This window comes from Varanus komodoensis, unplaced genomic scaffold (genome assembly GCF_004798865.1).
Source record: "Varanus komodoensis strain SLA01 unplaced genomic scaffold, ASM479886v1 scaffold93, whole genome shotgun sequence".
Taxonomy (NCBI): Eukaryota; Metazoa; Chordata; class Lepidosauria; order Squamata; family Varanidae; genus Varanus; species Varanus komodoensis.
The window spans coordinates 1,359,204-1,380,916 of NW_025336635.1; the positions used below are offsets into that span (position 1 = coordinate 1,359,204).

At 52.6% G+C, this 21,713-nt stretch overlaps 1 protein-coding gene across 3 annotated transcripts in view; it reads left to right on the plus strand.

Moving 5' to 3' along the window:
- KCNN4 (potassium calcium-activated channel subfamily N member 4) overlaps nt 1-20,354 on the plus strand; it is a 44,013-nt gene extending 23,659 nt beyond the window's left edge. For all 3 annotated transcript variants that reach the window (XM_044418815.1, XM_044418816.1, XM_044418817.1), the window contains 8 exons: nt 263-358; nt 7,569-7,978; nt 9,774-9,909; nt 11,634-11,744; nt 13,123-13,241; nt 15,454-15,523; nt 16,548-16,724; nt 18,558-20,354. In XM_044418815.1, the coding sequence (XP_044274750.1) occupies nt 263-358; nt 7,569-7,978; nt 9,774-9,909; nt 11,634-11,744; nt 13,123-13,241; nt 15,454-15,523; nt 16,548-16,706 (1,101 nt within the window). In that variant the 3' untranslated portion in view covers nt 16,707-16,724; nt 18,558-20,354. The remainder of the gene's footprint in view (nt 1-262; nt 359-7,568; nt 7,979-9,773; nt 9,910-11,633; nt 11,745-13,122; nt 13,242-15,453; nt 15,524-16,547; nt 16,725-18,557) is intronic.
- Nucleotides 20,355-21,713: the final 1,359 nt, after the last annotated feature.

Sequence of the window (21,713 nt, forward strand, 5' to 3'; positions counted from 1 at the left end):
GGAATTCTGCCCTTGGGCTCTTGTCAGATGCCCCCCCCCCGGGGTGCAGGCCCCCTGGAGGTGCACACTCCCCCCTACCCCCGATGTGAGCCTTGTGGGCCCCTCTCGGAAGGAATTCCGGACATTCAGCGTTGTTGGGGGGCTGAAGCACCTTGGAGGGAAGGGCAGCTCGTGCAACCTTGTCAGAGGGATGCCAGCCACATGGTTTTGTGAGGATGCAAGGCTCTTCCCCCACTGATCCCTTCCTTTTCCCACCCTCCAGTGGTTTGCCTATTCCTTTCTGGTGAAGTGCCTCATCACCCTCTCCACAGCGGGACTGCTGATCCTGATCCTGGCGTTCCACATCAAGGAGATCCAGGTAAGCACAACACCCTGCTATTTCTCCAATGCAGCCCTCTCCCACCTGGTGGTCTTCAGAGGCATTCAGACTGCAGCTCCCAGAATTCCCATCCAGTAGGGCCATGACTGGGAACGCTGGGTGCTGCAGTCCAAGCGTGCCTGGAAGGCACAAGGCTGGGGAACGCTGCTCCAATGGACACAACGAAGGGGAGATGGGCTGAGAGAGAGGGAGAAGTCCGAGGTCGCTTGGCACACGGTGGCAGAGCGAGCTGGAGCTCAGGCTCCCCCTGACCCTCCGCTAATGGCCTCAAGGAAATGAAATGAAGGCAGGGAGGCTTCCAAGCACAGGGTGGCTTTAACTACCTGCACATCAACTGGATAAATGGATGCCCCAGTTCTGACCAAGGGGATAAATTTCTTGATGTCCTAAATGTCCATGCCCTGCCGCAGTTCGCTGTGGAACCAATGAGAGGGGAGGCAATCCTGGGTTGAGCCTTGGTGGAATTGCCCAGGACATAGTACAGGATGGAGATGTTGTCAAGCCATTAGTCACATCAGGTTTAATATTCAGTTAGGTAGAAGACTGCCAAGGAGGCCAAACAGAGTTGTGTTTGACTTCAAAAGAGGGAACTCCCCAAAATTAAGGGACTGGTTAAGCAGAAGCTGAGGTAGAGGACCAAGGAAATCAATTCATAGCACCTGGAAATTACTCAAAAATACTATAGTAGAGGAACAGAAAATGTGCATAGCATTAGGCCAACCTACCTCACAGGGTTGTTGTGGGGGTAAGATTGAGAGCAGCCGGAGGAGAATTATGCAAGCTGCTTTGAGTTCTTTGCAAAAAGCAAGGTGGGATAGTAATCTTATGAATAAATAAATAAATGAGGAAAGGCAGCACAAAGTCCAGGAAATCACCAGCTTGGTTAATTAGAGTTAAGGAAACCATTAGGGAGAGAAAGCTGCCTTCAGGAGATGGACGTATTGTTCAAATGAACAGAAAGGACCACAGAATTGCACCAGGGAGGTGCAAGCAGAGAAGCAAGGAAACAGTTGGAAGGACATATCACTAATAACATCAAGGTCAGCAGTGCAAAATGCTTTAAATACGCGTATATCAAAAGTAGGAAAAGAGCTGGAGTGGCAGTTGGACCGCTGGGCAATGATGGAATTCCAGGAGCTGTAAGGGTGGCTGTGGAGATTGCAGTGAAGCTGAGCGAATTCTTGTGTTCAGTCTTCACAGAGGATGACGAGCACCCACCTGCCCCTGAGCTTACGAGTCCCGGAAGGGAGTCTGAGGAATTCAGGCAGATAACACCAAGGAAGAAGCTCCCAACCTGATTGATAACCTGAATGAAGATCACCAAGTCACTCAAGTCCAGACAGTATCCCTCGCAGAGTACTTAAAGCACTCAAACATGGCATTGCTGACCTTCTCACCAAAATATTTAATCCGTCCCTAAAAACAGTCCTTGTACCAGAGGATTGGAAAATGGCCAATGAAACGCCCATTTTTGAAAATGGATCCAGGGAAGATCCAGGAAAATACAGGCTGGTTAGTCCAACATCCATTCTCGGCAAGCTGCTCGAAAGCATCATTAAGGATAGAATCAGTAAACATATAGCATGCCCAGCCCGGATGGGAAAAGCTCAGCATGGCTTCCATGAGGGGAAGTCTTGTCTCACAAGCTTACTGGGGTTCTTTGAGAGTGCCAACAAGCATGTAGGCGGACCCAATCTGGTAACGATGGTTTACCTGGACTTCCAGAAGGCTTTTGACAAAGTCCCTCACTTAAGGCTCCTGAGCAAACTGAGCAGTCACAGAATAAAAGGGGCGAGTTCCCTTATGGATCACAAACTGGTTACAGCGCAGAAGACAGAGGGCAGGAAGGAATGGCCATTTCTCCCACGGAGAATGATCGCCAGCCCATTCCTAAAGGGTTCTGGATGAGGACCAATGTTTTTCAGCCTATTCGTAAATGATCTGGAATTAGGAGTAAGAAGAACATTTGCTGGTGGCACCAAATTATTTAGAAGGGTCAAAACCGTAAAGGGATCGCTCCAAGGTGGAGCAATGGGCACTGAACTGGCAAATGCAGTTCAATATAAGTAAGTGTAAAGTAATAGATGTTGGAGCTAAAAATCTGAATTACGAATACACACCAATGGGACTGGGAGTAACAGTAACAGGCCAAGGAAGGGGTTCTGGAGAAGTAATGGAGAGCTCAGTCAAAGTTCCAGCCCAGGGCTCAGCTGCTGTGGAGAAGGCAAACTCCATGCTAGGCACAATTAGAAACAAGACAGAAAATGGAACTGCAAAGATCTTACTCCCCTTGTACAACTCCTTGGTGTGACTACACTGTGAGCATTTATTTATTACATATAAACCACTTTGGGTAGTTGACAAGATCAAAGGCATAGACACAATGCAACAAAACAGTAAACAACACACCAAAACTGTTTTGAGTATTCTGCGCTGACTGTTGTGTTCAGTTCTGTTTGCCTCCCCTGAATAAGGACATTTCCGAACTGGAAAAACGCCGAAAAGGCCATGAAAGTTATCCAGGGGCTGGGGCATTTCCCCCTGAGGAATGGCTGCAAAAACTGGGACTATTCAGCTTAGAAAAAAGGCGAGGAAGGGGAGACATAATAGAGGTGCTCAAAATGATGCACAGGGTGGGCAAAATGGAGAGGGAGGCATTTTTCTCTCTCCCAAAACACACAAATTTGGAGTCATCCCACAAAACTGACTGGGGGAAGCTTTCGGTCAGACAAGAGAAAGGGCTTCTTCATGCGGCATACAGTTATGGAATTCACCATGGTGGCTGCCAGTCTAGATGGTTTTAAGAAGGTTCGTGGAAAGTCTGTGGGCACGAGTCTGGCTGGCCGAGTGTCACCTCCTCCAGCAAGGCGGCATCCTGCACACACAGTGGCTGAGGAGGTGGGCAGGCCAAGAAAACACGCAGAAGCGACTCTGGCAGGCCTTGTCCAGGTATTTTTACACCTTGATGCACATGTGCTGGTTTGGCCGCTTTTCTGCCGTGGAAATAGCAAACAGGATTTGCTCCAGTGGCTCGTACGTATTTGGTGGCACGTACAGGGAAGGAATAAACAGAGCTGTGCCTCTTAAAGCGGGACAAGCTGAGGCCGTTGTGCGGGCGATTGTGCCCTCAGTTTATGACCCAGACCTGCGGGTGAAACGCATTCTTGGCTCGGGGGTTCAGGTGAAGGGCAAGTCACTCAGCCCGAGCTTGGCCAGCCAGGACTCCTCCTTTTGGGAAACTGCATCCACCACAAAGGACTGGACGGGGCTACTTCGGGGCTGTGACGGCTCACGGCGGCTGATCCCAGCCTATTTTGCATACTTCCCGAAACTTCAAGTTGTTTGGGAAAGAGGAAATGTGCATCCTGCCTGCTTTTAGAATAGGGTCCAGACAGAGCAATGGGTGGTTTCTGTTAGGCAGGCGTGGTTCAAACCCAAAACATGTGCATATGTTGGATTAAAAGCGTTGGCACCCACTGGAAGCTCTTCTGTGGTGCTGCTTGAGCCCTTTGAAAGGGCGGCAGTGATGGTCCGAGGAGAGGCTGCAGGAGCTGGCTGTCCAGGCACACTTGCAATCTCCCCCCACAAACGGGGTCAAGGGACAAAAACCTCCAGCTCACAATCATGGTGGGAAGAGGAGAGAGAGGTCGGTGCTGTCGCAGGGTGCCGCGGGATCCCAGCACGAGGACCAGCAGGGAGGGCAGGGAGGAGGGGGACGAGCCACGTGTGCCTGGTTGTCTCCTGCGGACACCGTCATTTGCTCTTACTATCCCCAACCCCCCGTGGCTTAATTGTTCAGGTGGGTTGCTACGCATGTGTGAATGTGCTCATTATGTACGGTACCAACCAGAGGGAGAAAGATGGTTAGGGGAATTGGTCTCGGGCTTCTGTAGCAGGGCACCCGCAATCTCACATCTTTTGCATATCTGTAGCACCTATCCTACCACGTGGGTGACTGGAGCCTTGCATGTAGGTGGGTCGCCATAGGACACGCAATGTCACACCTGCTGCAGGTCCCAGAACCCCTCCAGGTGTCAATGAAATAATTGAGGAGGAGAAGCAGATGGACGAGTGGAGAGGAGAACTGATGTTCTTCTGATCAGTTTTGGATGAGAGATTCCATTTAAGCAGAGCTTGTGCACGAAAGAATAATGGGCCTGTGTCTCAATGTTCTTAACATGGTTGCAAGTATGGAAGTCAATGAAAGGAAAAGTAACCTTTTGGGAACTTCCATTGGACCATTCAGAATTCACAGCTTTTCCTTTCCGTGTAACCCAGGAGATCTCTAGGAGGGGCTGTAGCTTAGTGGTAGAGTCCCTGCTTTGCACATTCAGCCCCAATATCTCCAAATGATGCATACCACTTGAAAGCCTGGAGAACCATTGCTGCCAGTCTGTGTTGACATAACTGGGCTAGACTGATGGACCAGCTCAGTTTATGGCAGCATCCTCATGTTCCTTATGTTTTGTGAATAAAAAGCATTGTCTTGTGCATTGACCAGTCTGATGAGAGCCTTGGATTTTCTACTGCAATTTGTAATGCAATTAAAATGTGCCATCATCATCATCATCATCATCATCACCATCATCATCACATCTGTTGTAAGAAGAAACTAGGAAGCTGCCAGATACTGAGCAGTGTGGTCCATCCTGCTCAGTATTGTCAGCACTGACTGGCAGCAACTTTCTCAGGTGGCAAGCAGGAGTTTTTCTAAGCCGGGTCGTTCGGCACACAGCACAGATGCAGCCCTTCTCCTCCCTTGCAATAGGGCGCGCCATCTAGATTTCAAACATGCCACGCTCTCCTCTCCGCAAGCTGGTTTTCTGAAATGCTGGTTACAACTGCTAGGGAAAGAGACGCTAATGGAACGGGCCGGGAGGGGGTGGAGACGTGTATGTTGAAGGCCTGGGATGTGAGCCCAGAAGTTTAGTCTCTGAACGGCACTGTGAGGCTGCCGAGCCAGTGGCACTTGGAAAATACACCTCAGAAGAGTTTTTCTTTCCTCTGGCCATTTGATCTGCACTGCCGATCTGAATGAGCTGTTTCCTGCCTGAGATGTGGTTTGTTCAGTCACTTGCAGTCGAGCAAGTATCGTTTCGTGCCTGCTTCTCCAAAGAACTTTTGGGGTGTTCCTCTGAGTTTCTTGTTACTGCTTCAACACAACAGAAAGGACAGGGGAGCCAGAGGCCCTCTTCTAGAGAGGGCGAGCCTCTTTCTGAAGGGCTGCCCTGTTCAGCGTAGGTTTAAAGGACTGTGCAAACTGTTGCCCGTCAGCAGCAGGCCCCTGGGCAACGGACTGAGCGGGCAAGTGCATGAGTCACCTGGACACCACTGTTTGCACTGTGCAAATCGGCACGTGCAAATCATTGCCCTCTTGCCCTGCCCTGCACACCCAGTGCAGAAGGAGCAGTGCCGGATTGGAGAAGGACCTTGGAGAGCCAGGGAAGTGGAGACACTGGAGGGAGGGGAGAAAATGGGAGAAGCCAGGAGATAAATTAGCCCGAGCTGATCCGTCTAACTAACGGGGGGGACGCTGCCCCATGCATAATGCAGTGTAGTCCAGGCAAGTAAGGAAAAGCTCAATCAATCACATTAGTCAGAACAAAATTATGTCTCCAGCTTGCAGGCTCCCTGCTTCAGTTTCCTAACAGAACTAAGCCTGGTGCTTGATTTTACGCCCTGTTTTACAGCGGCGCAGGAGCAGCGCTTAGCCATGCCGGGCTTGTATGCTGCGGTGCAAATTCCTCAGGCGTTTTCACCCCGCTGTGTACAGAGAGATGCTGCACAGACATGCCTGGAGGTGCGTTGGCAGCCCGAGTTTCTAACGAAGACACCTGGGCTGCCAAAAGCCAGCTTGCAAACACTTCACCAGCAGTTCACAACCTGTGGCTCTCCAGAGGTTTTGGAATACAATTCCCATCATCCCTCATCATTGGCTCTACTGATTAGGGCTGATGGGAGCTGTAGTCCTCCAGAGGATTGGGCTGCAAGTTCATTATCCCTCCCGGCATGTTGACCGCAGGATGTGGAAAGGTGTCGTCCAGCACAGACGGAGGGTGGGTTTGCATGACCCCAGAAGCTGCCAGTGGCTCGTTGCCCCACAGCATGGCCCCCTTGCCTGGTCCTCCGATGAGCCGGCCAGACAGTGGAGCACAGTGGAGGAATGAATCCATCTCCTGCCCCTCCATCCCACTGGAGCGCTGAGCAAACTGGTGGAGTGAGTTCAGCTGAGCAGCCTCCACGCTGAGCAAGGGTGGGAGGTGGGGGGGCAACTCTCTTGTGCTTGGCCCCCTCTGCAGAGGAAGCAGAGTGCAAAGTGGCTTGTGGTCCCCAGTGCCAGCACTAGGCCAGGGCTTTTCTGGCGTCGGGCGGAGCACTGGGAGGGGAAGCTGATGGCAGTCACGAGGCCAGTGCAGCAAGACCTTTGCCACCGTGCTGAAGCAGCTCCATAGTTTTCAGCCTGGCTGTGACTTAGCCTGTCACCTGGGTTTGGACGACATGGTAAAACGATGGCCAGTTACGTAAACCCCAGAACAAGCCATGGGTTCTTGGCTCAGGAAGCGGGTGGGCTTGGGCAACACGTGAAGCCACGGTGGCTTAGTGTGTCTTGTGGATCCAAGCCAAGAGTGTCAGATGAGTTCCAGCGAGGCCCGTGTCCAGATCACCATTCAGCCACGAAGTCCAGTGCGTGACCTTGGGCCACCAAGGCCCTCTTAGCCGAAGGGCCAAGGGTGATGTTGGCACAGTGCGTGCGTGCGTGCAGACACGCGCTGCTGCGAGTGTGCATGGCCCTGATCCGGATTGGGGCAGCAGCACTTCCGTGGAGGAGGTTTAAGCCCCCGCCCCCCACTCCTGTTCTGGTCTTGAGCTCCACCTGCCACGATAGCGCTGTCACTGAACACATCTGCACCCGGCTGGGGCGGCGGGGAGGGAAGACGCCTCCATTGGAACAACAGCAGCAAAGGTTCCAGGGAGGCTCCCCTCCTTTTCGAGGCACTCTGTCCTTTGGGATACGAACGCTTCTGGAATGGAGCTGCAGCCCCTCGTGCACTTCTTATCCTGGGCCAGGAGGCCGTGCCCCTTGTACGCCCCATCCTGGCTGGGGGAGCGAGCGGGTCCCACCCCCTCGGAGAAGGGGCCGCCAGCGATTGTCACAGCCGCTCTCTTTCCCTCTTCCTCGCCCCGCTAGCTCTTCATGCTGGACAACTCCCTGACCGACTGGCGGATCGCCGTCAGTGCCCCGAAGCTGGGCCTGATCGCGCTGGAGCTGCTGGTGTGCTCCCTCCACCCGTTCCCCGACGGAGACTTCCCCTGCCTGGACCCCACGCCCGAGCAGACGTTCCTGTTCCTCTCGGACGCCGACATGCTGCTCTCGCTGCTGATGTTCCTGCGCCTCTACCTGCTGCCCCGGGCTGTGCTGCTGCGCAGCAGCGTGCTGGGGGACGCCTCCTACCGCAGCATCGGCTCCCTCAACAAGATCCACTTCCAGTACCCCTTTGTGCTGCGGGTGCTGGTGAACAGCCAGCCGGGGCGGGCGCTGCTGATCTTCACCATGGGGCTCTGGCTCATCGCCTTCTGGGTGCTGTCCGTCTGCGAACGGTGAGGAGCTGCTGCAGCTGCGCCGGTGCTGGTTCGCGGTGTCTTGAGCGGCACCTCCGCCCTGGAAGGCTCTCCCGGCAGGCAGCGTATGGGGCAAGGCGGTTTCCTCCCTGGGGCGTCCAGTGGGCAAGTCACGGCACTAAAGGGAGAAGAGCTGGGAGGGAGGAGGGCAAAGCACGGCTGAGGCACTGGGGTTTACCTGCAGCATTCTTGTGGATGCTCTTTCGGTTGCAGACAGGCCCAGCAAGCCTCCTGCAGCGGTTTCTTCTTTGGAGGGTAGATGGGGATGGGCTGACCTCCGGCTTGGAGTGGGGATTATCCTGGGAGGCCGTGGGGCCCAGCCTTCCAGGGGCCCTCAGTTCTCCGGCTGCTGGGGAAGACAGCTTGCAGCCCCAGCCTGCAGCTGTGTCTGTGCTCGTCTGGGTCCAGAGCAGCAAAGCAAGCTCCCCCAAATCTGACCGGCCTGCATCTTTTAGCTTTGCTTTCCGTATTTTGCTCCGGCCCTTCTCTAACAGGATTCCTACGGAGGACAGGATGGAGCTTTAGACCAGTAGCAGAACTGGTCACCTTCAGTTTGGGCTGGAAGGATTTCTTCCTGTAACCCTGGCAGCCCGTTGCTGCCAGTCAGTGTCAACGATATGGGGCTGGATGGGCCAAGGCTCGCTCACCGCGAAAGGCAGCTTCCTGTGTCCCAATGGTCCCATTTGCCCCCCTGGGCTTGGTGCAAAGGACGGAGCACTCCGTCCTTCCTCTCACCTGCTCACTCACCTGCATGAAGAGCCTTGACCCCTACGGCTCACCATCAAATGATTTTTCGAAGCTGTCATGGGAACACCTGTCCTTCCAGCCACAGGTGGAATCTGGGGAAAAGAGCCAACTGGGGCAGGAAGCGCTCTACAGCTTGTTCTTAGGAGAGGGTGACCAGCAGCAAGGCCTTCCTTTTACCCAGGAATTTCTGCAGCTGGAGTCCCCCTTCCAAGCAAGTCCAGGAATTCCATCCTCTGCACTTCGCTGGGCACCACGCAGCTAAAAGACACCTGCCTGCAGCAGGCAAGGTGCTGCCACACCTGCCCCATTCCAAGTGCAGAAGCCACGCGGAGCCGCGGCTCGGCCCTGGCCACGGGGAGGCCTCTGGTGAGGGCAGGAGGTACCCTGCTGCACAGGCCACGTGGGCGCGCACGGAGGTCTCTCCTCCAAGGGGGGCCCCTGCTTGTCAGTACGTGGGGCCACCTCCTGGGGCCACCAGGTCACGCTGCCCGGTGCCAGGGTGGAGAACCTCGTCCCGCCCGAGGGCCGAATTCCTTTCCAGTGAAGTCCCCGGCGACTGGATTCCAGGGATGGGTGTGCCAGAAATACCGGCCTCTTGGAGCTGAAAGCTCTGCCCGCAGCTCAGCCTCGGAAGAGGCAGTTCAGCCTTGCGGGGGGGGGGGGGGCAAAAAAAAGTGTGGGGGGCGGGGGGGGGGGGGGGGAGAGGGGGGGGGTCCTCTGGAACACCCTGAACCCTGCGCTCTTTGTTGCCAAAGAAGCCCTTTGTTTCTGAAGAAGCAGCCTTTCTGTTGGCTGACACCTGGCCCATCACACTCGGCAGAACAATGAACAGCTTGTCCCTTGAAGTGACAGGGTTCGAAAGAGAGAGAGAGAGAAAATATTGGCTTTTATTGTTTTCCTTATTTTGACACTGCCTCAAGCAGCCTCAGGTGTGTTAACACGGAAGAGCGGGGCGTATTAAAACCCTAAATACAGAAATATAAAAAACGGCATGTCATATGGACTTCCCCTCATTTCTACCTGCCAGGAAGCATATGAAAGAGAATGAGTACCTGAGCGACACATTTTGGCTGATTCCCATCACTTTCCTGACCATTGGCTACGGGGACGTGGTGCCGGTGACGGCGTGCGGGAAGGTGGTGTGTCTCTTCACTGGTGTCATGGTAAGCGACGTTTTGGCATCTCCTGCAGTTGTGAGCCGAAATGCACCCTTGCTCAAATTTGGAATCACTCCCACAACAGTTCACAGTAATGTCGAACAAGGAAGTTCATGATCTGAAATTTGAAGTTCCTTGAGAATATGAATTCTTGCATGCTTTCAGCTCAGTTCTTTTGGTCTGCTTTTGATTTCAACCCAGTTTCTAGCTAGAAATCCCATAAATGACCAGCAGCTAGGTAACCTTTTCACATTGGGTCAAATCCAGACTTACTTAGGGTATGTATGTATGTATGCATGTATGTATGTATTTACTTATTTTTAATGCTTTTTAGACTGTCCTTTACCAAGTTCTTGGGACGGTTTTACAGTAAGACGGTTTAACAGTAAAAAAAATAAAACACTGCATCCTAACCAATTTCTGACAATAAAACTCATATTAAAATAACAGTCAAACCTTAAAATATTGGGAAAATAAAAACGGTTTTAGCCTGTCACTGAAAAGAATAAAGTGACAGCACCAGGCAAATCTCTCTGGGGAGCGTATTCCAGAGACACACAGAGTAGACACATTGAAATAAATAGAGCTTCAGTTTCAGCAGGTCCTGCTCTAAGCGTGACCCACTGTGAACCCACTGAAATTAAATAGCATGAAATACCAAGCGTGCTTGAATGGAGCGCGTCAAATCAACGCATATCTCGGATGTTCTGAGCGCTTCCCCAGGGACCCTTGCCCTGCTCTGACTCCTAGAGCATCTCCTGGCAGCACGGCACCCCTCGAGTGAGCTGTTGGCTTTCCTGCAGAGTCTACAGCGGGCCTGGCTGGGCAACAGCCAAGAGCCCCTCACGCTGCCGCCGCCGCTCTGCATCATTGCAGCTGGTTTGCTGGCCGCCCTTTTGGTCTGGTCCAGGCGGCGGTGGCAGGAGGCGCCACGGGCTCTGCCCACTCGGCCAGCAACTGGTAGTACTGGTGAGGACAAGGAGCAGGAGCTGTGGGGAATCTGGTGGGGAGAAGGGGGTTGGCCTATCCAGGCAGTCACGCCCAGGGGCCCTCGAAAGCCTGGGAGCACACCGGGCAGGTCTGCCCATTGACTACAGGGGCAGCAGTTCCCTGGAGCCTCCGGGTCGGATCCTCGTCTGCCTGGAGACACCAAAGACTGAACTGGAGACCTCCTGCATTCAAAGCAGGTGCCCCCTGAGCTACGCCGTCTCGCCCCTTAAACGAACTCGCACAGGGCTGGCATGGGCTGGTGGCTGGGCTGCTGGGCTGAGGCTTGGGAAAGGCCGGCTTCTAACCCCCACGTTGGCCTTGGGCCAGTCATGGACTTTTGTTCTGCTGGAATTGGTCATTTCTGTTGCCCCAGGGGTAGGGAAGGTCCAGCTGGAGAGTTTGAACAGAAGAGGAAGAAGCACGTGCTATCTGGGGGAAAAATCTGTAGGCACCTGAGGTGGAAGCAGAGGTCTGTTGGCCTGGGAGCTTTATGAACCCCACTCTTGACCTTGGTGTAAAGAAGGGTTTGGCCAAGAAACAGCACAGGACTCCTGCAGCCTCCTTCTTGGGAACCTCATTCTGAGCAAGCTCTCAAGTCCCTGAAACTGCCCACAAGTGGAATGCCGGAGCATAGCCATATGACCTGTAAAAATACAAGCTCCCGCCACAGCCTGGGCATGAGCATCTCTCTTCTGCGCTCCCACGTTCATCTGCTCAGGCCACGTCCTGTTATTTTGCAGGGAGTGGGCTGTACGGCGCTCCTGGTGGCTGTTGCAGCGGATAAACTGGAATTCAGCAGGGCTGAGAAACATGTGCATAACTTCATGATGGACATCCAGTGCGCCAAAGAGGTAAGAAGACTCTGTCACCTATTGGAACAATTGATTTCAACAAAACATGTAACATAAGCCAAATTGCCAGTTTTGAGGATGGATCTCCTTCTTATCTTTAGCTTGAAACCTTCCTTTCCTTCTTATTTACCGGGTTGCAAATCAGTAGCGTTCCAGCCACCTTATTCTTGATTCACATCTGCTTTTTAGACATAGTGCTGAACTATTTTTTAAAATAAAGCATGGTTCAGTGATTCTTCTCTCTTCCTCTCTTCTTACATGTTTCGACTCTATTATAGTGGGGGAAAGGGAAAGAAAATGCAAGAGAGAATACAGGCAAGCACACCTCCCTGTAACACAGGAGAAACTGTAGTTTGCATGCCAAAACTTCCCCTGAATCATTCACTGGCATCTTTTGTTAAAATTATCTCAGGCAGCTGGAAGAAGAGGGCCCTGGTTCAGTGGAAGAGCACAAGGTTTGCCTGCACAAGGGCTTAGGTTCACTTCCTTGCATTTCTAGGTGTGGCAGGAAAAACTTCCACCTGAAACACGGCTTAATGGACATCTTTTTTCGATCCTCATTAGTTGCCATTGTTAGTGCGTCTGTATCCTGCCATTCTTCCTCTTGCAAGGAATCCAAGGTGGCTTACAAGGGTCTCTTGCTTTTATCCTCATAACAACAGCCCTGTGAGGTAGGTTAAGCTGAGAATATATGACAGGCTCAGAGTTACTGGGTGAACTTCATGGCTCAGTGGAGACTAGAACCCAGAATTCCTGGATCTCCCAGCCCAGCATTCTCAGCCACTACACCAATCGGTTCTCCCGAATGAAAGACCCCAGGGAGAGGCCTCTCTTCCGGAGTCCTGCACTGGCTGTTTGCAGGGGGCTTTTGAGGTTAGGACTGGAGGTGGCTGTTTGTAGTGCAGAGACAGGATTGCGCAAGAGGGGCTGGTGCTCAGGCTTGGCAGAAGGACTCTTGCAGCATTCCTGCCCAGCGCACGGCAGCCTTCCCCAGCAGCTGCACCGCCGGCGTTGCATGCCCGGGAGTGACTCTTGGGCACGCAGCGTTCCTTCCAACCACCACATTGTCTTGCCGTGATGGCGGCTGCGTCAAAAGAGCATCTGCAGAGCTTCTGAACTGGTCTCCTGTACTTGCAGTCCAGCAAAGTTCCATGAGCCCACCCATCGGCCTTGTGGTGGAACGGAAGGCTGGGCATTCATGTGTGGGCTTGTGAAATCTGAGATCGCTGACTGTGCAGGGCGGCGAATTGCCATGCCCCGGGCAGCTGCGGGGCCTCTTTGAAGGCAGTGGCGTGGGCCTTCTTTCGCCGCGAGCGCAGCCAGGCGAGTAAGGGAAGCGGAACTGAACTGAGCCACTCCATTTCTCATGCCCTTCCAGATGAAATGCTCAGCTGCCAACGTACTGCAAGAGGCCTGGCTGTTATACAAGCACACCAAGAGGAAGGACGGCCTGCGAGCACGCAAGCACCACCGGAAGCTGCTGGCAGCCATCCACATGTATGCGGTGAAGTCCAGATCGGGGGCGTCTTGGGAGGGATTGGACTCTGCCGGTCCGTGTTCGCAGGCAGTCCGACTGGCTGTTCCAGGCTCCTGCCTTGCCTATAAGAAGGTTGGGGTGGGTGCCATACTCAAAAGGACACAAGTGTACTGCAAACTTGTATTCCGTTGCCCTGGGGGAGCCTGGGAATTGTAGTTTGCCAGATGCCGTGCTCACATACTCTCTCCAGTGGCACCAGTTGTTTGGTGGGTTCTCAATTTTGGGCAGGATTCCCCATCCCCCCCCCCAGAAGGTTGGAATGCTGCTTCTTGCAAGGCTTAATTAATGACAATAAGAGCATTAAGCAAAAATAGGTTGGGGTTCATCTTTACCCCTGGACTCATAGACCAGTAGAGTTGGAAGGGGCCAGAGGGCTCTTGGGTGCAGCCCTCGCCTCACTGCAAGACTCCCAGTTAAACCATCCCTCTCAGATGGCTGTCCAGTTGCCGCTTCAGTGCCGCTGGTGTGGGCGAGCCCACAGCCTCCCTAGGTCATGGGTTCCATTGTCCTACTGCCCCGACAGTCAGGAAATTTTTCCTGATCTCTAGCCAGAATCCGGCTTCCTGTAACTCGAGCCTGTTATTCCATGCCCTGCAGTCTGGGATGATGGGGAAGAGATCCTGTCTTTCCTCTTCCAAGTACTTGAGGAATGCTAGCACATCTCCCTCAGTTTTCTCAAGGCTAAGCAGGCCCGATCTTTCAGTCTCTCCTCACCCTGGCTGCCCTCCTCTGAACCCCGCCTCTTTCCTAAACTGGTTCCCAGAACTGGATGCAGTGCTCCAGATGAGGCCTGACCAGTGCCGAGTAAAGGGGAAGTGGTACTTCACGTGATGTGGGAGTGATATTTCTATTAATGCACCCTACAATAGCATTTGCCCTTTTTGCAGCCACATCACACTGTTGACACATATTCAGGCTGCACAGCATTTCCAGGATCCTTCCCACTCATCATATCACTGAGCCAAGAAGTCGCCATCTTGCAATGATGCATTTGGTTTCTTTTCCCTAGAACAGAACCTGGCATTTGCCTCTATTCCATTCTGTTGTTTTCAGCCCAGTGCTCCAACCTGTCAAGGGCACCTTGTCTCTCGCTTTCAGGATATTAGCTAACCCACCCAGTTCTGTGTCCTTTGACCCGTCCCCTTTTCCTTTACCCAACACTGAATCTCTGAAATGGAATTTGGCCTTGGGCTGAACGTGAGTCTGCACCCCCACTTCCTTATTAGCAATCATATTTATGCCCCTAATAAATCCCACGGCTGCCTGCAAGTACAGCCTCTCCCTGTGGGAGTGGCCCCTGGGACTGCCAGCCTCTACACTCAGCATTTCCTGCATCAACACTGGTGGAGGCTAGGATTGCTGGTTTCCTAGGATGGCAGAGGCCCTCCTCCGGGAGCCCTCCGTGAAGGACATTAGGAGGGTGAGTACCCGGAGGAGGGCCTTTTCTGCGGTGGCGCTCCATCTATGGAATGCGCTCCCCAGAGAGGTCCGCCTGGCGCCTTCGTTATTTGCTTTTCGGCGCCAGGCCAAGACCTTTTTATTTAAACGTCATTTTAATTGTTAATATTATTTATTGATTTTATATCTATGGCCAGGACGTCTCCAATTATATTGTTTTATATGGTTAATTGTGTATTTATTTATTGTTGTGAGCCACCCCGAGGCTTCGGCAAATGAGGCAGCATAGAAGCTTGCTAAATAAATAAATAAATTTTGACTTCTTAGTTCTTAAGTCACAGGAGGGGTAATTCAGTAGAATAAGCAAACATCCCATAACATTAGCTTTTACCAGAAGAATGGTCAATGCATGCACATTTCTCCTCCATGCAAACCCCTCCACCAGCTTTTCGGAGAAGGAGTTCTGGTTTTTAGATCACACTATCAGTTGTGGGCATGGGAATAGGATATGGCTGCCATTCGGCATTGATTTGCTCTATGTGGAAGAAAAAGCACACTTTCACTTGTACAGGGCTGGGTGCCATTCTTGACTATGAGAGGCTGCTGGGAAGGTCGGTGTTGTAATTAGACTCATGCAACAAACATTGTCGGGGTTCCCCGACGGAAGCATGGGCCGCGGCAGTCACGCCTACCTCAGCCCTGCTTTCACACCCAGCTGAAATTTGGAAAAGAGGCATAGCTGGCAGCAGGGATGTAACTCTCCTTCTGACACAGGTTCAGACATGTGAGGATGAAGCACCGGAAGATCCGAGATCAAGTCAACACCATGGTGGATATTTCTAAGGTGAGTCCTCTCCCCTGTCCCGGTGGCCTTGTCCAGGCCATGCGGCATTTTGCAGGGTTGGGGGGGTGGGAATTCCGCACACTCCGCCTTTCCCTCCTGGGCAGCTTTTGGCCTAATGAGCACTGGGGCCGTGTGCCTGTGACAACAGCACATTTCCCCTGCGTTTGGATGCACTATCCTTGGTGCTGGGGAAAATGCCATTCTTCTTGCGAATCGCCACCCCCATCTTCATGGCTTTTTAAACCCCACCTTTCTTCCGAGAGCCTTGGTTTTCCCATCCACCCCATTATGGCTGACACCCAAACTAGATACTATAATAAATATATCACTGGGAATCACATCTGTCATTTTAAAAAATGATAAAAAGCATGCATGGGAGCAAGCCATTTTGGTCAGCACGTGCAAGGAGGGGAATGTTTTCTCCCTTGCTGTGTCCTCAGCAAATGTCACCCCCTCAAAGCAGTCGTTAGCCCTTCTGCAGCACACGCGGGTCGAAGGGGGCAATTTCACCTGCAACATGAGGAGGAAAGGAGAGGTTTGATCTCCTCGCTCTGTGTTGTGGTCCAGCCAAAAATCAAAAATGCCTTTTGCAAAATACATGCACTGCAGGCGTGATTCCAGGTGGCGCATTGATGCATTGCATTCCTTCAGAATCGTTGAAGGTCCGCAGTTTGCCTACCCCACTCCGTTCCTTGACTTTGACAGTATCAAATTTCCAGGCTCTGCTCAGTTTCCAAGATTTTTCTTAAAAGAACTTCCATTATTTAAGGAGTTGGCAGATGTGTGTGTCTGTGGGGGATCGAGGATTTTCTGAACAGAAGCCTCAATTTCTTCACCAAAGTACAATTCCTGTTACAGTTGGGAGGTGCCAATGAGTCACATTCCCACTTTTTAGAGCCTTTAAACGTGCGTGCCCGTCTGTGCGTGCGAGTGCCACCTGTGAGCCACATTCTGCCGAAGGAAATGTGCAAGCAAGGCTGGAGTGTGACCACTGCCATCGCCTGCTCTTCTCCCGCCATAACAGATGCAGATGATCATGTGTGACCTCAGCTCCAGCCTTAGCAGCTCTCACCGGGAGCTGGAGAAGAGGATCGAGTCCCTGGACAGGAAGCTGGATGAGATGACCAGGCTGCTCTCGGCCCTGGTGGAGTCGACGCAGCAGCAGGAACGGCAGGTGCTCTGATTCCTCACCTGCAGGCAGGTTGGTGTGGCATCTGGAAGCCTTTTGTCTGCTTACGTATCTTCGTGCCTTTCTACAGAATGTGGATTCGCTTGTGGGCTCGGATACCTTGTGCAAGGAGAAGGACTGGGGGACCCATGCCGCATAAAAGGGTTCCCTGGAAGGCGCCTCCTCGCACTTCCTCCATTCTGGAGCTGCTTGCAGCCTTATCCATGGCCAAAAAAGCACCTGGAGCTGTTTGGTTCCTCGTGGTTACGGGACATGACTTGAAATGCCACTTCAAAGACACGGGATCGTATCTTTGCGGGCACCTATATGAGGCAGCAGTGGACTAAACTCCACTTCTTACTGTGTTTCACTTAACTAAGGACTGCTTTAACCTCGCATGGAGCCTGGAATGATTGGCGTGCACCACGCTGCTCACTTTGGAATGGAAGTTGGGGAGAGCTGCCGCACCCCACGTGCCGCTCACTGGCCGAAGCGCCTGGCAAACGCGGCCCACTTTCCTCCGTCTCCAAATGTCAGGCGACTGCCGCGTGTGCCTCCACCCTGTAAAAGGGGCCAAGAGGTCGCACTGGCCGCTCGTGGCCCCTCCTCAAACATTCTCTACTCTCCAGAGGGTGGTCCAGACCAGCCATTTCTCAGGCGTGAGGCAGACCCCCTTTATGGCTGATGTGGAGGGTGCTGCCATCCTCCGCGAGTGACAGATGTGTATCTCTGGAGCCAGCACCATGCCATGAGTTTGGTGGCTGGGATGTGTTTAGAATGGGCCGAAACGATGAGCAGTGCAGAAAAAGCTACTCAAGGAAGGCTTTTTCAAAACTGCCCCTTTCAACGGTCTTTTACCCCTATAGTAGGGTTAGGGGAATGAAGCAGGGTAGGGTTAGGGTTAGAAAAACGTGGTGTCCTGGCATGATTTTGATGGTTGGAATATGTTTAGGATGGGCAGGAATGATGAGCAGTGCAGAAAAAGCTCTTCAAAGAAGGCTTTTTCAGAATCGCCCTTTTCAATGGAACTTTCGCCCTATATTAGGGTCAGGGGTGTGTACCAGGTTAGGGTTAGGGTGAGAAAAACGAGGTATCCTGGAATCATTTGGAGGGTTAGAATGTGTTTAGAATGGGCAGAAATGATGAGCTGTGCAGAAAAAGCTCTTCAAGGAAGGCTTTTTCAAAATTGCCCCTTTCAACAGTATTTTACCCCTATATTAGTGTTAGGGGAGTGCAGCAGGGTAGGGTTAGGGCAGTGGTGGCGAACCTATGGCGCACATGCCACAGTGGGCACACAGAGCAGTCTCTCTGTCAGCATGGGGGCCACGTTGTCCTGGGATCGCCCTAGCAGCCGAGCATGGGTAACCGTCTACATAGGGATCATGCGCAAGCTCAGAAAGGAGTTGCGGCGCGAGGCAATGACGTCACAAGCCACAACTCATTAGCCACAACTCGTCCGAGCTTTCACATGGCCGGTCAGTGTGCTGCCAAGGAGATAGATATATTAGCCTGTACTGGCTGTGAGGTGTTATTTCGAAATTAAAACCTTAGTTTTCAGGTTTTATTGTAGGGTTGGCACTTTGCATTAAATAAGTGGGTTTGGAGTTGCAGTTTGGGCACTCGGTCTCTGAAAGCTTCGCCACCACTGCTCTAGGAAGTCTTCCCTTCTATCTTTTCCACATTGGAAACATTGCTTTTCTCCAGAAGTTGAATAGCAGGCAAATCTTTCCTCATCCCTTGACTACAGTGGGGCTGCTACCATAAGCGGGTGGGCAGCTACAATGGCTTGAGTCCAGCTCGAGACCATTGCTAGCCAATCCAGGCATGCCAGCGCTGGGCTAACCGGGACTGCCTTCTCCTTTCCAGGTGGCTAAAGAGCTGTTGATTTCATCCATCCACAGAAGCCTCAGGACCAAGAACCTTGAAACCCACCACCTGCCTTTACTATGGATGCCATAGTCAAGCAATGTGTAGGGAGACACGGGCCTGCAACCCCACCTTGTGGCGGAGGGGAATTGTGACACACACTCTTGACGAGCTCTGTGTTAGCGTCACCAGTTAAGGGCAAGGATTTGGATGATACTCTGCAGGAAGACTTTGTGTGCTTCTGAACAAGCGGGTGAAGGTGTGCACACTTAGCCAGGCAAATCCTGGATGAAACTCAAAGACATCACATCTAACAGGATTTGGAACTGCAGAAACAAAAATGTTACAGGGTAGGAAGTGGCAAGAGACGTGCCTGAGTAGCGGAGGAAAGGCTCACAGCCATGGAATGCAAAGCTCGTGCCCCTTTTCTTTGGCAGAACAAACGTCTTCCATTCGGCCAAGGATCAAATCTACAGGAAGCAGTTGGTAGCTTGCTGCGCGGGGAGGGGGGGCCTCCAGCCTTTCAGGAACAGGCTTGTGCAGGGCCGAGTGCCCGGGCCGTGTACGGCAAGCATTCTGTGCCTTCCGGCAGGGACACTTGTGTGCTGGGGCTGGGTTTGTTTTTAGAAAACTTGTGGTGGTGGATTCATTTCCAAATAATTAAGAGAGAGAGGTGTGGGCGAGCGGGCTACCTACTGAAAACGAGCGCGCGCCTGCCGGCCTGCTCCAGCACTTGCAAGAGGGGCTGCCACAAAGAAGAACGCAACGCCCGGGGAAGGCAGTAGCAACATGGAGCACTCGAGGCAACAGCAATGGAGAGAGCCTGCAGGTTCCACCCCACTGAAGCAACCTGGAGCCAGCAGGGCTGGGGAAGGGCCTCTGTGTGTTGCAGACCTTGGAGGTTTACGGCCAGGGAGAGTACACAGTACCGGGCTAGGTGGACCAAGGGTCCAGTTCGGCAGAAGGCCGTGCCGCATGGTCGAAGTGTAAAAGGGCAGAGTGAGAAGCGCAGAAGCTGCCCCAGTGCTGGAAACCTGAGCAGCAGCCCAGGTCTGCCTGGGACAAAACAGGCGTGGACGTCTAGCAGGGAGGCCCTCCCCACTCTTGGCCTTTTGCTCCAGACCTGAATGTAGGCAGGGGCGCCTTGGGCAGAATGTGGGTGGCACGGTGCTGGGGCTGGCATCGAGGGTGGGAAGGGGGGCCCACCCCACAGCCAAGGCCCCTGGAATGGTGCCCCCATCACCCTCGCGACTTGCCTTTCCACGGCCCTCTTGACTTGCTGGCATTCCGCCCAGCAAGTGACAGCAGCACCCCAGCCTGGTGATCATGGTGGGGAGAAGGCAAGCGCAGGGAGGGAGGGGGCCCATGGAAGCTGCCTCACCCAGGGGCCTGGTGGAACCGTTGGTCGGGCGGCAGGTTTGGGTGCCCCTCCTTGCTGGCGACATGACACACAGGTCCCCCGAGCCCTAAGCGACAGGTCTGTGCCGCTCACTTCCGAGGGCCATGTTGATACATGCGAAAGGCTCCGAGGCGGCGCCTGATCTTCACCAGCCCGTGCAGGAAGAAGATCGAATGCCGTTGCTTCTGTGTCACAGATGCCGCTTTTGTTTATTCTGCATGGGCTCAGTGTCCTCAACCTACCTCACAGGGCTACTGCGAGGATAAAGAGCAAATATTCTGTAATGCAACCCTGAGTCTCTGGGAAAGGAAATTCTGATCAATAAAATTAATACTGGCAGAACAGTTGCAATGTTGACAATCCACAGGAGAAGCAATAAATAAAATAGATACACATGAGGCAAGATTTCTGGATTTTGATGTACTCTAGCCTAAGGGAAGGGAGGGGAGCAGCTTCCTCTCCCCCATGGAAACAGATCCTCCAGCCCCCAAAACATCAAATCTGAAAGCGAAGTGCTGCCAGGAGAGACTCGCCTCAGAGAGTATGAAGTCAACAAGTTAAACCAGTGCACCTGAGTGCAGGTGGCGGCATGATAAATGGAAGCTCCATTTATAAACACCATGACCTGATTTGCACCTAGTGGGAACCTGTGGTGGATTTCACCCATGAATGTCTGGCAGACGGCTGGTTTGTTTTCTTACCCCCTGAAATGCCCCCCCCTTCTGCCCACTCCCTCCCTGTATCTCAACAACATGTTAGAGTGGCTGGGTTCTGACCCCCCCCCCTTTTATAAACTGGCAAACAACCCCACAGCTATGTTTTATCACGGAACATCACCCCACAGTTCAAAACCCAGTAACAAACCAGAGACTATTTTTTGGTAGTTGTTTGTGGCTCATAATACATGCTTTGTTAGCATGGCTAAATTCACAGATCCCCACAAGCCAGAATTCATGCAACCCATACAGGAGTTAATGCTCTGTGCAGCCCAGATTAATCTGCATCGCAGAGGCGGCCCTGGATTCCTTGCTCATCCGCAGCCACCTGTCAGGCAGGTATGGAGGGAAAGAAACACGTTGGAGGACTTTGATCTGAGCTCAACAGGCAGCTTTTGTTTTCTTATCAGGAAATTTAAGTAGGAGCTTTTAAAATGAGCTTATATTGTCTACTACAGGTGCTTCGTTTTTTTCTCTCAGCAATACTTGAAGTTGGCTCCATTCTGCCCCTGTGGAGGGTCTTTGCCTAGCAAAGCAAATGGCCAAGTTCAGAGAGCAGAGCGGGACAGGCTCAAGGGCCTGCTCTCACCACTTGACTGAAGAGGAGTCTCTCTGTAGGCACGACATCACTCTGGGACTGGGTTTTTTTTAAACACTAGCAGGACTCCTGACCTCTAACAGCTGCATAACCAACACATTCAGCCTCTGACCCTTTTGATGGCATGAAGGCACAGTGATGGAGAAAGCTTTGCCTACTTTTAAAGGCAGCGGAGTTCTGCTAGGAAGAAATGCCGGCACCCTTCACCTTTCCTGCATGGAAAATATATGGAGACAGTACAGACCTGTTCAGGACTAACCCTCAATAAATGTAGGTATCTTAGTCAAATCAATGCCCATTCACATTAATTTGCATACCAGAAAACATGGTAGGTTGGAGCAGATTTCGGGTAGACCGCTGTGCATGTTTAGACAGAAAAAAGTGACAGCTTCCAGCATGCCAAGCCAGCCCTGTTGCGGACTCTTTCCTGACAAAACACACAT